At 38.5% G+C, this 13,687-nt stretch overlaps 1 protein-coding gene across 2 annotated transcripts in view; it reads right to left on the bottom strand.

Annotated features, from left to right (window-relative positions):
* LOC126252102 (E3 ubiquitin-protein ligase Ubr3) overlaps positions 1-13,687 on the bottom strand; it is a 304,811-nt gene that overhangs the window by 42,849 nt on the left and 248,275 nt on the right. For both annotated transcript variants that reach the window (XM_049952962.1, XM_049952963.1), the window contains one exon: positions 1,735-1,877. In XM_049952962.1, the coding sequence (XP_049808919.1) occupies positions 1,735-1,877 (143 nt within the window). The remainder of the gene's footprint in view (positions 1-1,734; positions 1,878-13,687) is intronic.

The raw sequence follows: 13,687 nt of genomic DNA, 5'->3' as shown, positions 1-13,687 counted from the left end.
GTTATACATGAAGAGTAATGAACTCTTAAAGTTGTTGTTGTTGTTGTCGTCTTCAGTCCTGAGACTGGTTTGATGCAGCTCTCCATGCTACTCTATCCTGTGCAAGCTTCTTCATCTCCCAGTACCTACTGCAACCTACATCCTTCTGAATCTGCTTGGTGTAGTCATCTCTTGGTCTCCCTCTATGATTTTTACCCTCTACGCTGCCCTCCAATACTAAATTGGTGATCCCTTGATGCCTCAGAACATGTCCTACCAACCGATCCCTTCTTCTAGTCAAGTTGTGCCACGAACTCCTCTTCTCCCCAGTTCTATTCAATACCTCCTCATTAGTTATGTGATGTACCCACCTAATCTTCAGTATTCTTCTGTAGCACCACATTTTGAAAGCTTCTATTCTCTTCTTGTCTAAACTATTTATCGTCCACGTTTCACTCCATACATGGCTACACTCCATACAAATACTTTCAGAAACGACTTCCTGACACAAATCTATACTCGATGTTAACAAATTTCTCTTCTTCAGAAACGCTTTCCTTCCCATTGGCAGTCTACATTTTATATCCTCTCTACTTCGACCATCATCAGTTATTTTGCTCCCCAAATAGCAAAACTCCTTTACTACTGTAAGTGTCTCATTTCCTAATCTAATTCCCTCAGCATCACCTGACTTGTCTAAACTATTTATCGTCCACGTTTCCGGACACATTCCATTATCCTCGTTTTGCTTTTGTTGATGTCCATCTTATATCCTCCTTTCAAGACACTATCCATTCCGTTCAACTGCTCTTCCAAGTCCTTTGCTGTCTCTGACAGAATTACAATGTCATCGGCGAACCTCAAAGTTTTTATTTCTTCTCCATGGATTTTAATACCTACTCCGAATTTTTCTTTTGTTTCCTTCACTGCTTACTCAATATACAGATTGAATAGCATCGGGGAGAGGCTACAACCCTGTCTCACTCCCTTCCCAACCACTGCTTCCCTTTCATGTCTTTCAACTCTTATAACTGCCATTTGGTTTCTATACAAATTGTAAATAGCCTTTCGCTCCCTGTATTTTACCCCTGTCACTTTTAGAATTTGAAAGAGAGTATTCAAAAGCTTTCTCTAAGTCTACAAATGCTAGAAACGCAGGTTGGCCCTTCCTTAATCTAGCTTGTAAGGTAAGTCGTAGGGTCGGTATTGCCTCACGTGTTCCAATATTTCTACGGAATCCAAACTGATCTTCCCCTACGTCGGCTTCTAGTAGTTTTTCCATTCGTCTGTAAAGAATTCGCGTTAGTATTTTGCAGCTGTGACTTATTAAACTGATAGTTCGGTAATTTTCACATCTGTCAACACCTGCTTTCTTTGGGATTGGAATTATTATATTCTTCTTGAAGTCTGAGGGAATTTCGCCTGTCTCATACATCTTGCTCACCAGATGGTAGAGTTTTGTCAGGACTGGCTCTCCCAAGGCCTAACATGGAAAGTAAGCGTTTCCGGACACATGTCCACATAACATATTTTCTTTCTTTGTCTGTGAGGAATGTTTTCTGAATGTTTGGCCGTACCTTTTTGTAACACCCAGTATAAATATTTAGGGTCACTAGCACTACATGTAACATTTTCATCCAACTAATTTTATTGAAAACTCTGAAGCACATTTCATTCCTTACAAACTTACTTTGAAGTGAATCACACCAAGATACGTAGATAGCCATGCACATCCATTGCCACCATCTTACATACCTGCACTAGCACAACCTGGCCCATTGGTTTTTCTTCAGTGCTGGGTGATGTTTGGTTGCAAATAACACAGTCATATTCTTTTTTGCTTGTTGTAAGTGTTGTAGTTTCTTCCTCATTCCAATCCATTCCCGAGGCTCCCTCATCTGAATGGAACAAAACAAAACAATTGATGCAGCAAAATTTAGGGAGGTCCTACAAAAGTTTAGTTAATAAAAACTAGAAGAATTCAACGTGAAACAATTTTATTCAGTGTCTATAACAACAGAAAATATTGAAAAATACAAAATATTGTCCTAAGTGCAGCAAACAATTGCACTTCTCACACACAACTGAGTTACCTATGAATATCAGCAACCTTATGCTCAATTTTATTCATATAGAAACTTTCTATTTTCTACCCATACTTATTATTACTAAGGTTCAGTTGACAGTACTCAAATTTTTTGTCCATATATTTCTTCAGAAACAATATTCAGCACAATGTAAATATTTCTAGAAGATGCTGTATAATTATTTTCATCCTATCTCAACTTCGGTCCACTTACTCAGAGAACACTTACTTTGTTCCGATGGTTAAAATGCACTTATTTAATTAGTGCTTCACTCTGATCAAGCATCTCTGATCAGTGGCTATCCCACAAATATGAATATGATTAATGTGATTATTAACTCAATAACCTACTTCCTTTGGACCCCAAGACCATACAGATCTGTAAATTTGAACCTGACTAATACTGCCAACTACATCAATTAGCCCTCAGATTAATCCTGCAACAACTAGTTTTTATCACATAGAATGAGTCCTAACATCTAGAAAAACTGTTTTTTCACCAACTTCTTCTCTATCTCATGTGGGATCTGAATTCAGTTTCAATTCATGGCTTCAAATTTTAGACCTGTTATCTGAAAACTCTAAACAGGTCTTATATTTTCAATAAGCCTGGTGATGTACAATGTTTTGTATTATGTATATATATCTAAAAACAAAGATGATGTGACTTACCAAACGAAAGCGCTGGCAGGTCGATAGACACACAAACAAACACAAACATACACACAAAATTCAAGCTTTCGCAACAAACTGTTGCCTCATCAGGAAAGAGGGAAGGAGAGGGAAAGACGAAAGGATGTGGGTTTTAAGGGAGAGGGTAAGGAGTCATTCCAATCCCGGGAGCGGAAAGACTTACCTTGGGGGGGGGGGGGGGGGGGGGGGGAAGGACGGGTGAGTGTATACCCGTCCTTTTTTCCCCCTAAGGTAAGTCTTTCCGCTCCCGGGATTGGAATGACTCCTTACCCTCTCCCTTAAAACCCACATCCTTTCGTCTTTCCCTCTCCTTCCCTCTTTCCTGATGAGGCAACAGTTTGTTGCGAAAGCTTGAATTTTGTGTGTATGTTTGCGTGTCTATCGACCCGCCAGCGCTTTCGTTTGGTAAGTTACATCATCTTTGTTTTTAGATATATTTTTCCCACATGGAATGTTTCCCTCTATTGTATTATGTATATAATAATAAGTTATGTTAATAGTAACCACTGGTAACATTAATGTAGAAATAAAACAGAATATTGAAAATAATAATCAATTAAAAATAACATAAAATAAAATAAATTAATCCAAGTTCCAAGTGAGTAATTTCCAGCTCATATTACTTGATATGCTACTGGCAGTCTCAGAATAACTTAAAGTTTGTAGACTAACTACAAGTATCTACTTCTACACCTTTAGTTGCTACACTATTCTGTATTGCCCACACTGGTACATGCATACCTCAGCAATCCTTAAGTCTATGCATATCTGTGTGGCTAGCCATAGCATTCATTCATTTTTTCTTTTTTTAAATGTCATTCATATGTACCTATTATTACCTATAACGGAGGAAACAATTCTTGTGACCTGTTGATGTTATTTTGATATTCAGAGTGTCCACTTGATCTTACAGATAAAGTTAAGCAGTTGCCTTTTAGATACTCGATGTGAAATGATATTAACTGCAGTCCACAAGTTTTGGTCACTTACAACTGCTTGCAGATCGCAGTCTGGTTGTCTTCCCCATATTCACAGACTGGTGTGATGGTGATGTTACATCCCACTTGATGCAAATATTTGGGTGATGCACCCACATACTGGCAGTGGAGCCCACAATGGCCTGCCCCATTTGCCAAATTGCAGTTGCCTTCATAGAAACTTCTCCCAGTGTATTCTTTTAATTTCCTGAAGCAATGTTTTGTAGTGCATCTTAACTGTCCTGTATTAATGAAGCCTTGCATTGCACTCCATTTGCCCTGAAGTACGTTAACACACTGCTCTTCTTGACCTTACCTTTCTGCTCAGCATGGAAAATTCTGGGCTCCAAGAGATTGTAGCCAGACTGTTTACCTTTTTCTTAGGAATTTAAATGCCCTGTACTCTTTGCAACAGTTCAGTTAGTAACTGTGCACTGAATTCTATATGTTCTAGAAGCAATTCCATTAGAAATGCTGAAATATAGGTAACAAAACCATTCCAGCGTATTTTCCCGATTTCTAAATCTTCAAATGTGTGTGAAAACTTATGGGACTTAACTGCTAAGGTCATCAGTCCCTAAGCTTACACACTACTTAGACTAAATTATCCTAAGGACAAACACACACACCCATGCTCGAGGGAGGACTCGAACCTCCGCCGGGACCAGCCATACAGTCCATGACTGCACCGCCTTAGACCGCTCGGCTAATCCCGCGCGGCCCTGATTTCTAACCCAAAAATGTTTTCCTCCGTTTGTCACCCTCTATTGTGGCCACTTTCCCCTTCAATGACAACTGCATTATGGTCATGGATGTTTGGTACTCGAGCACTTGCCAACTGTTTATCTCAGGAGCTGCCATGCAATTTGCTAAAGTGACATCATATGTTGGTGGCTTCAGCTGCTCGTCCTTTGAATGTACTCTGCTGGCCTTCTAGATTTAAAACATTGAGGTCCAGTTCCTGTATTATGTCCTCTAGTATCTCACTTCATTTGTTCGTTTGCCTACTGTGCCACAGAGAGGATTTTGCATTTAAATCTGTTGCACCAAGGTGAGACGCAACTCGTCCGTATACATCCACTACCCTCAGTTTATCTACGTATGTGCTTATTACTAGGGACAGGAAAAAATAATTTTATTTTGTGGCCAAAGTCAGTGTTATTTTGTGCCAAATTCGATTTTATTTTTAGTAAAATTTGGTGTTATTTTTGTAATGTTGTTATTTTTGCCAAATTATTTGAAACTTTTGCCACATTAGGTGTTACTTTTTGTTACATTCAGTGTTACTTTTTGTCAAATTCAGTGTTTTTGCCAAAGTGTTTTTTTTGCAAATTCAGAGTAATTTTTTGCCAAATTTGTTGATATTTTTTGTTTTGCATATTTATTACCTTTTTTTATGAATTTGCTGTGATTTTTTGCCAATTTGGTACTTTTTTGCGAAGTCATGTAATTTTTTGCCTACTTTGGTGTTATTTATTTTTGCCAAATTCTGTGGTGTTCTTCAGCCAAATTCATTGTCATTTACTGCCAAATTCAGTGTCCTTTTTTTCTAAAATTTGATGTTTTTTTCCAAATTTTGTGCTTTTGCAACAATCTGATTTTTTGGTGATGATCTTTATACCAAATTTGATGGTATTTTCGTCGCCACATCAAGTTTGTTATTTCAAAATTATACACATCCTTAGCTTTAAGGAGAGTTGAAGACAAAATGCAGTTGTAATATTCAGTAGCTGTTAGTCATGACTGTTAGTAAACTGCCATCCTCAGAATTATTAAGTTTTTGTATGGCAAAATTACAAATTTTGCAATATCTCTTAAAAATCAGTGAGTTTGCGTTACTTCACTAAAAGATAATTTTGCATTATTTTTCACATTATCATTTTCACCAAATCTTCCTGTCCCTACTTATTACAACCCATTACTATACAGCAGTATCAAAAGTCAGGTATACAAGCTCACTTGCAACTTATGTCCAAGCTTCTACTTTGGACAAACCAGTAGAAGCTTCACAACAAAATTTAAAGAACACATAGAAGCGATCCATCTTAACAACCTGAATAAATCCAGCTTTGCCTCTCATCGTGCCCAACACAATCATTCTGCAAACAACATAGAACAAAATCTCCAAATACCACATTTTGCCAACAAAGGCACTGTACTTGACCTTCTTGCAGAAACTGAAATATTTATTTATACAAATACAGCACCTGACTACTTACTCAATGACCAAACTGAACTGAGAAACAAAATTTTCCTTCAGAGCTTTGAAGATTTACTAGTTCAAAACAAGTATCCAGTCAACCAACCCTACAGCACCTTGCCACCCCCACCCCCACCACCCCCAATCCCTCACCTTACATCCTAACTACACTGGTGTCAATGTAAATATGCTACCACAGAATAAAACCTGTGCTATGTTTCTAAATGGTAATGCCCTCTACTGCCCGTGTGGGGTTGCTAGTCCCCCATCGGGCGCCTCCCCGGGTGGCGGATTGGGGAATGCTCTCCAGATATGGGGGGTACCGGGGAAATAAAATACCCGGGGTGGACCAAAACTAGCAAGGGTAGGGAAGACTCGTTAAGCCATGGTGAAGGCAAATCCCTAGGGGTAGAGTACCCCAAAATCAAGACTCCTGGTCCTCCAGGTTGGGGGTTGTGCAGAGGGCTACCAACCCACTCATGTAAAACAATGGCCGGTCAGGACACTCAAGGTATGCCTCGGAAACAGGACAGAATTTACTGGGACAGAAATTGGCAAAGTTACAAGGATTTCTCTTTTGGTTCGTGGAATGTCAGAAGTCTATACCGCCCAGGAAGCGCACAAATACTAATAAACGAACTAGGAAAATACAAGGTACAACTGGTAGCGCTCCAAGAAATAAGATGGCAGGGAACGGGATCAATGAAAATAGGAGACGGGACAATAATGTATGGAGACTGCGGTCAGCGCCATGAATTTGGAACGGGCTTTTACATTCATAAAACAGCAATTGACACAATAAAGGAATTCAAATCAATTAATAACCGAATATCACACATTACAATCCAGGCTCAGTGGTTTGATATTACATTTATAAATGTTCATGCACCCACAGAAGATAAGGAAGATGACGTGAAAGAAGAATTTTATAGTCAACTGGAACAGACATATAATTCAATAAGTAGACATAACGTAACAATAGTGTTAGGAGACTTTAATGCCAAAGTAGGAAAAGAAGAAATCTACAAACCAACCATTGGGAATTACAGCTTACATGATGAAAGTTCAGAGAATGGTGTGCGACTCATAACCTTTGCAATGGCAAATGGTCTCACATTAAGCAGCACAAAATTCCAACACAAACGCATTCATTTAGGGTCATGGATATCACCAGATGGAAAAGTAGTGAACCAGACTGACCATGTCGCCATCCAAAGACGATTTCAAAACAGTATTAAAGACGTTAGAACTTTTAGGGGAGCAGATTGTGAGACAGATCATATGTTATGTTAATCATAGCCCAAATGAAAATAAAGCTAAAAAAGAAACAAAATACAAATAGGGTTGAAATTAAAAGGTACGATGTAGAAAACCTGGCAGAAGAAAAAATAAAAGAAAACTTTAGGAAAGAAATGGAAATTAACCTATCGGAATCTAGACTGACACATAGTGACCAGCAAGACGTGGAAAGTAGATGGAGACACCTCAGAAACAGTATTCAAGATGTAGCTTCCAAAACTATAGGTAAAAGAAAACGAACTAACAAAATCTGGTTTAATATAAAGTGCCAAGAAAGAGTACTGGAGAGGCAAAATGCGAGGAAGGCATGGTTACAAGACATGGACAATATTACACTAAAGGAGAGATACTATAAAATCCGCAAGGAAACACAACGAACTCTAAGACAAGAGAAGAGAAAACACTACAACAACATGGTAAGAGAAGCGGAGGATGATTTCAAGCATCACAGAGCAAGGCAGATGTACCAGAATATAAAAAAGTCCTTGGGAAAATTCACTAAAAGGGAACAGTTTATAAAGGACCATAATGGGAAAATACTTACAAACAAGAATGACATACAAGAAACATGGAAGACATACTTTACACAGCTGCTCAACTGCAATGATCCACAATATTACTTTACATTTGAAGAACCAGATACAGTTGATATACAAGTCACCACACCATCAGTAAATGAAATAAGACAAACAATAAAGAAATTAAAGAACAACAAGGCCTGTGGGGAAGACCAGGTATATGCTGAGCTTTTAAAAAATGGAGGACCACAATTGGAAATAGAACTACATTCCTTAATTGAAACAATTTGGGAGACAGAAAACATACCGGCCGATTGGAAAACTGCAATTATATGCCCCATCTTTAAGAAGAATGATCCCCTTGTCTGTGATAACTACAGAGGAATTGCCCTACTCGATGTCACGTATAAAATTTTGTCGATGTGTATACTACACAGACTGATTCCCATAACCGAAGAACTGATTGGGGACTACCAATGTGGTTTCCGCACTAACAGATCCACTTTGGATCACTTATTCACATTGAGACAAATAAATGAGAAGGCATGGGAATTTAATGTAGATATCCATATTCTATTTATAGACTTCAAGAAGGCCTATGATAGCATACACCGACAGACACACTTAAACACCATGAAAGAATTTGAAATACCATTAAAATTAATCAAATTAGTTAAAATGTGTTTGGAAGAAACCATATGCAAAGTTAAGACACCTGCAGGAGAGACTGAAAATTTTAAGGTGTACACTGGACTGAGACAAGGGGATGCCATCTCACCTATTCTATTTAATATTATCTTAGAGAAGATTGATAGAGAATTCACCAAAACTAATCCACAAGGGATCCAACTGCAGGGACAGAACATTACTAGACTTGCTTATGCAGATGATGTAGCCTTAATAAGCACTTCAAAAGCTGAATTAATCAGGATGATGCAAAATTATTACAAAATAGCTGAGAAAGCTGGACTTCATGTGAATGAAGAAAAGACAGAATATCTAGTCATAAGTAAAAAACTCCAAAAGAATACACCACTGACCGTAAATGGTCTCACTTTCAAGGCAGTTGACCACTTCTAGTACTTAGGGAGTCTTTTTAGCAGAGACAATAGAGCAGAAATAGAAATAGACGCCCGTCTAGCAGCAGCTAATAGAACTTTTTACAGCTGTATCAAAATTTTAAGGATGAGATCACTTAGCACTGAATTCAAAATCCATTTTTATCAGTCAACTATTGTACCAGTAGCATTATATGGATGTGAAGCTATTACATTCAGGAAAAAAGATGAAGAAAACTGTTGATATTTGAAAGAAAAATACTAAGAAAAATATTTGGACCAATCTTCGATGAAAATGTCATGGAGTGGAGGATAAGGAAAAATGAAGAACTACGGGAGCTGTACAAACATAGTACCATTGTGGATATGTTAAAGAAAAGAAGACTGAACTGGGCTGGTCATGTAGCAAGGATGCCGGAGAACAGACTACCCAAAATAGCATCCACTAAGAAATTAGAAGGAAAGAGAAGAAGAGGAAGACCTCGAATTAGATGGATGGAGAATATCCGGGAAGATGCAGCTAGGATGGGCATCAACTCTGATTGGACAACAATTTCCCTGGATAGAAATAATTGGAAGAGGCTCGTAGAGCAGGTGTATGGTCGATAACGCCTTAGCCACGTGTAAAGTAAAGTAAATGCCCTCTACTGTCAAAATAAATCAGTACTCTTATACATGTTACTTCTAGCTGGCACAAACAGAATCTGCCTTTACCAATATTTCACATCACATTAATGCAAGAACAAAAATAAGTCAACAGTTCACTTTAACGTTTGTTCTTGGTTTTAGATATAAACTGTATGGTCATACAAACAGCTTTAGTCCATTACAAACACTGTAACTTTTATATGTATTACCTTATCTAAAATAAATATAATCCACTCTTACTAATATTACAGATTATATTAACCTAAGAACAGAAATAACTTTTTTGATTTGTTATTATTTAAATTTTAAACTTAAATATAAGGTCATGGTCATACAAATGGCTCTCTCTCATTGTAAATATGATAACTCTGTATTATTGACTCTAGGGCATACATCTTAATGTCAATCTTGATTAAAATATATGCTATAAACTGACTATGTTGCTGTTGTGGTCTTCAGTCCTGAGACTGGTTTGATGCAGCTCTCCATGCATCATCTGTAAAGAATTCGCGTTAGTATTTTGCAGCTGTGACTTATTAAACTGATAGTTCGGTAATTTTCGCATCTGTCAACACCTGCTTTCTTTGGGATTGGGATTATTATATTCTTCTTGAAGTCTGAGGGTATTTCGCCCGTCTCATACATCCTGCTCACCAGATGGTAGAGTTTAGTCAGGAATGGCTCTCCCAAGGCTGTCAGTAGTTCTAATGGAATGTTCTCCACTCCCGGGGCCTTGTTTCGACTCAGGTCTTTCAGTGCTCTGTCAAACTCTTCACGCAGTATCGTATCTCTCATTTCATCTTCATCTACATCCTTTACCATTTCCATAATATTGTCTTCAAGTACATCGCCCTTGTATAGATCCTCTATATACTCCTTCCACCTTTCTGCTTTCCCTTCTTTGCTTAGAACTGGGTTTCCATCTTAGCTCTTAATATTCATACAAGTGGTTCTCTTTTCTCCAAAGGTCTCTTTAATTTTCCTGTAGGCAGTATCTATCTTACCCCTGGTGAGATAAGCCTCTACATCCTTACATTTGTCCTCTAGCCATCCCTGCTTAGCCATTTTGCACTTCCTGTCGATCTCATTTTTGAGACGTTTGTATTCCTTTTTGCCTTCTTCATTTACTGCATTTTTATATTTTCTCCTTTCATCAATTAAGTTCAATATTTCTTCTATTACCCAAGGATTTCTAGTAGCCCTCGTCATTTTACCTACTTTATCCTCTGCTGCCTTCATTACTTCATCCCTCAAAGCTATCCATTCTTCTTCTACTGTATTTCTTTCCCCCATTCCTGTCAATTGTTCCCTTATGCTCTCCCTGAAACTCTGTACAACCTCTGGTTTAATCAGTTTGTCCAGATCCCATCATCTTAAATTCCCACCTTTTTACAGTTTCTTCAGTTTTAATCTACAGTTCATAACCAATAGATTGTGGTCAGAGTCCATATCTGCCCCTGGAAATGTCTTACAATTTAAAACCTGGTTCCTAAATCTCTGTCTTACCATTATATAACCTATCTGAAATCTGTCAGTATCTCCAGGCTTCTTCCACGTATACAACCTTCTTTTATGATTCTTGAACCAAGTGTTAGCTATGATTAAGTTGTGCTCTGTGCAAAATTCTACCAGGCGGCTTCCTCTTTCTCTTCTTCCCCCCAATCCATATTCACCTACTACGTTTCCTTCTCTCTCTTTTCCTACTACCGAATTCCAGTCACCCATAACTATTAAATTTTTGTCTCCCTTCACCATCTGAATAATTTATTTTATTTCATCATACATTTCTTCAATTTCTTCGTCGTCTGCAGAGCTAGTTGGCATATAAACTTGTACTACTGTAGTACGCGTGGGCTTCGTGTCTATTTTGGCCACAATAATGCGTTCACTATGCTGTTTGTAGTAGCTTACCCGCACTCCTATTTTTTTATTCATTATTAAACCTACTCCTGCATTACCCCTATTTGATTTTGTATTTATAACCCTGTATTCGCCTGACCAAGTCTTGTTCCTCCTGCCACCGAACTTCACTAATTCCCACTATATATAACTTTAACCTATGCATTTCCCTTTTTAAATTTACTAACATACCTGTCCAATTAAGGGATCTGGCTATATTACACGTTAATGTATGAACAGGAATAAGACATCATATCACTTGAAGTTTGTTCTTGTTTAACTCATTTATTTTATTCTGTGCTTTTATGTTATCACCAGCCTGATTAAAATATTTGCCCTTATATTGCCTTTAATATATGAAAAAAAGAACAAATTACATCTCTGTTCAAAATAGGCCTATGCCATATCTTTTTGTGAAGATCTTTATTACAAGCAACAATTGGACAACACATGCTGCCTGCTGGCAAATTTTCTCTGTCAAAGTGCGTGAAGTGATATACCAACTAACCATCAAAATGGAAGCAGACAGATGGACACTAACAAAAAAAGCCACCCATACTGTCGCAGTAAGTAAAAAACTAAATTTAAAACTGTATAGTCAGATAAACAATAGTCATGGCAATATATTACAGTGTGTTCCTCCTCCTTGTCACAGAGTGAGCATCCAGCATTATGCTAAAAATAATAATGTAACCTAAAGAAACCATCTGAAGATGAACCTGAGAAGGTTCGAAAACTGGTTCATGGAATAAAACATAATTATTCAAAAAAGTGACTTGTTGCTGTTTTATGTAACTTATTTACATTCAATTAACAGCCACAGGTTCTAAAATATCCGTAATGGATAAGCTTGATTAATTTTCATATATCAGTCATAGCCAGTTTATTTCACACAGCATTTATCTATAATATTTTTATCCTTAAATGTGTTTTGAGTGTGAACAAAGCACTTTGCACAGGGGAGGGCTGGGTGGGAGATGGTTGGTTGGTTGGTTTGGGGAAGGAGACCAGACAGCGTGGTCATCGGTCTCATCGGATTAGGGAAGGATGGGGAAGGAAGTCGGCCGTGCCCTTTCTGAGGAACCACCCCGGCATTTGCCTGGAGTGATTTAGGGAAATCACGGAAAACCTAAATCAGGATGGCCGGACGCGGGATTGAACCGTCGTCCGCCCGAATGCGAGTCCAGTGTCTAACCGGCTGGGTGGAAGACAACACATCCATATGCTTTTACAAAATAAACATATAAAAGCTCAGTACTGAATGATTCATTTCTTCTCGTGAACGTCTGCCGAAGGAGATCATATAATGGTTTCAACTCTGTTCACAAATTATAATTATTTACTCTCAGAAGAATCCTGTTTTATGCCCCAGGCGCAGAATATGTAACAGATGTCTCTATAGGATGACCAACTCTGATAACATGTCTAAGAACAACCGGTAGAAAAACAGGATCCTCCAAACGACTTAACTGGACATTAACTTCTAAATTATTACAAACTTTGTCTGTGTGTAATTGAATATCATTTTAGTGGGGCTCGAAATGCTATAAAATTTTTTTGTATTTGATAGAAAGACCTGACTGTTACTGAAATTCACTGTTCTGTGATTCTTATACTCATCGGTATTGCCACAATCACCACATTCCACTTCACGCAGAGGTAGGATAGGATCTGCAGAAGATGTCGAAGCTGCACGGGTGTCTGCTGCTACTGCAGGTGCAGTGTCACCATCATCACCATATTTATCATACGAGGTGCTATCCAACATTTTCAGGACGAGTGCTGCCATCTGTTGAAAAACTTACCTCTGGACTAATGGTCACCATCACCCTCGAAGTAGTTCCCATCTGCACATACACACAGGTCCCAGCGCTTCTGCCACTGGTCAAATGTTTTCTGGAAGTCCTGTTCTTTGAGGGTGTTTAGCACCACCAGCGATACTTCTTGAATCATCTCTAGAGTGTCGAACCGATGGCCTTTCAACTTGAGTTTTAGTTTTTGAAATAGCGCGAAGTTGTAAGGTGCCAAATCTGGCAAGTACAGTGAGTGGGGTACAACTGCCATGTTGTTTTTTGCCAAAAAGGTCCTGGTGAGCAAGGACGTGTGACAGGGCACGTTGTTGTGATGCAACAGCCAGTTCCCTTGACGCCAAGTTCGGGCCGTCGTCACCGCACGTTTTCATGGAGCCGTCGCAAAACGTCACAGTAGTATACGGAATTCACTGTTTGGTTGGGTGGGATGAAATCTTTGTGCACAATTCCCTTGGTATCAAAGGAAACAACGATCGTGCTCTTCAATGTGAGCATCATCTTCGACGTCTGTACGGCCGG

The sequence above is a fragment of the Schistocerca nitens genome, chromosome 4 (assembly GCF_023898315.1).
Source record: "Schistocerca nitens isolate TAMUIC-IGC-003100 chromosome 4, iqSchNite1.1, whole genome shotgun sequence".
Taxonomy (NCBI): Eukaryota; Metazoa; Arthropoda; class Insecta; order Orthoptera; family Acrididae; genus Schistocerca; species Schistocerca nitens.
Note: the sequence above shows the minus strand (reverse complement) of the source record. Positions and strands in the feature narration are given on the sequence as shown.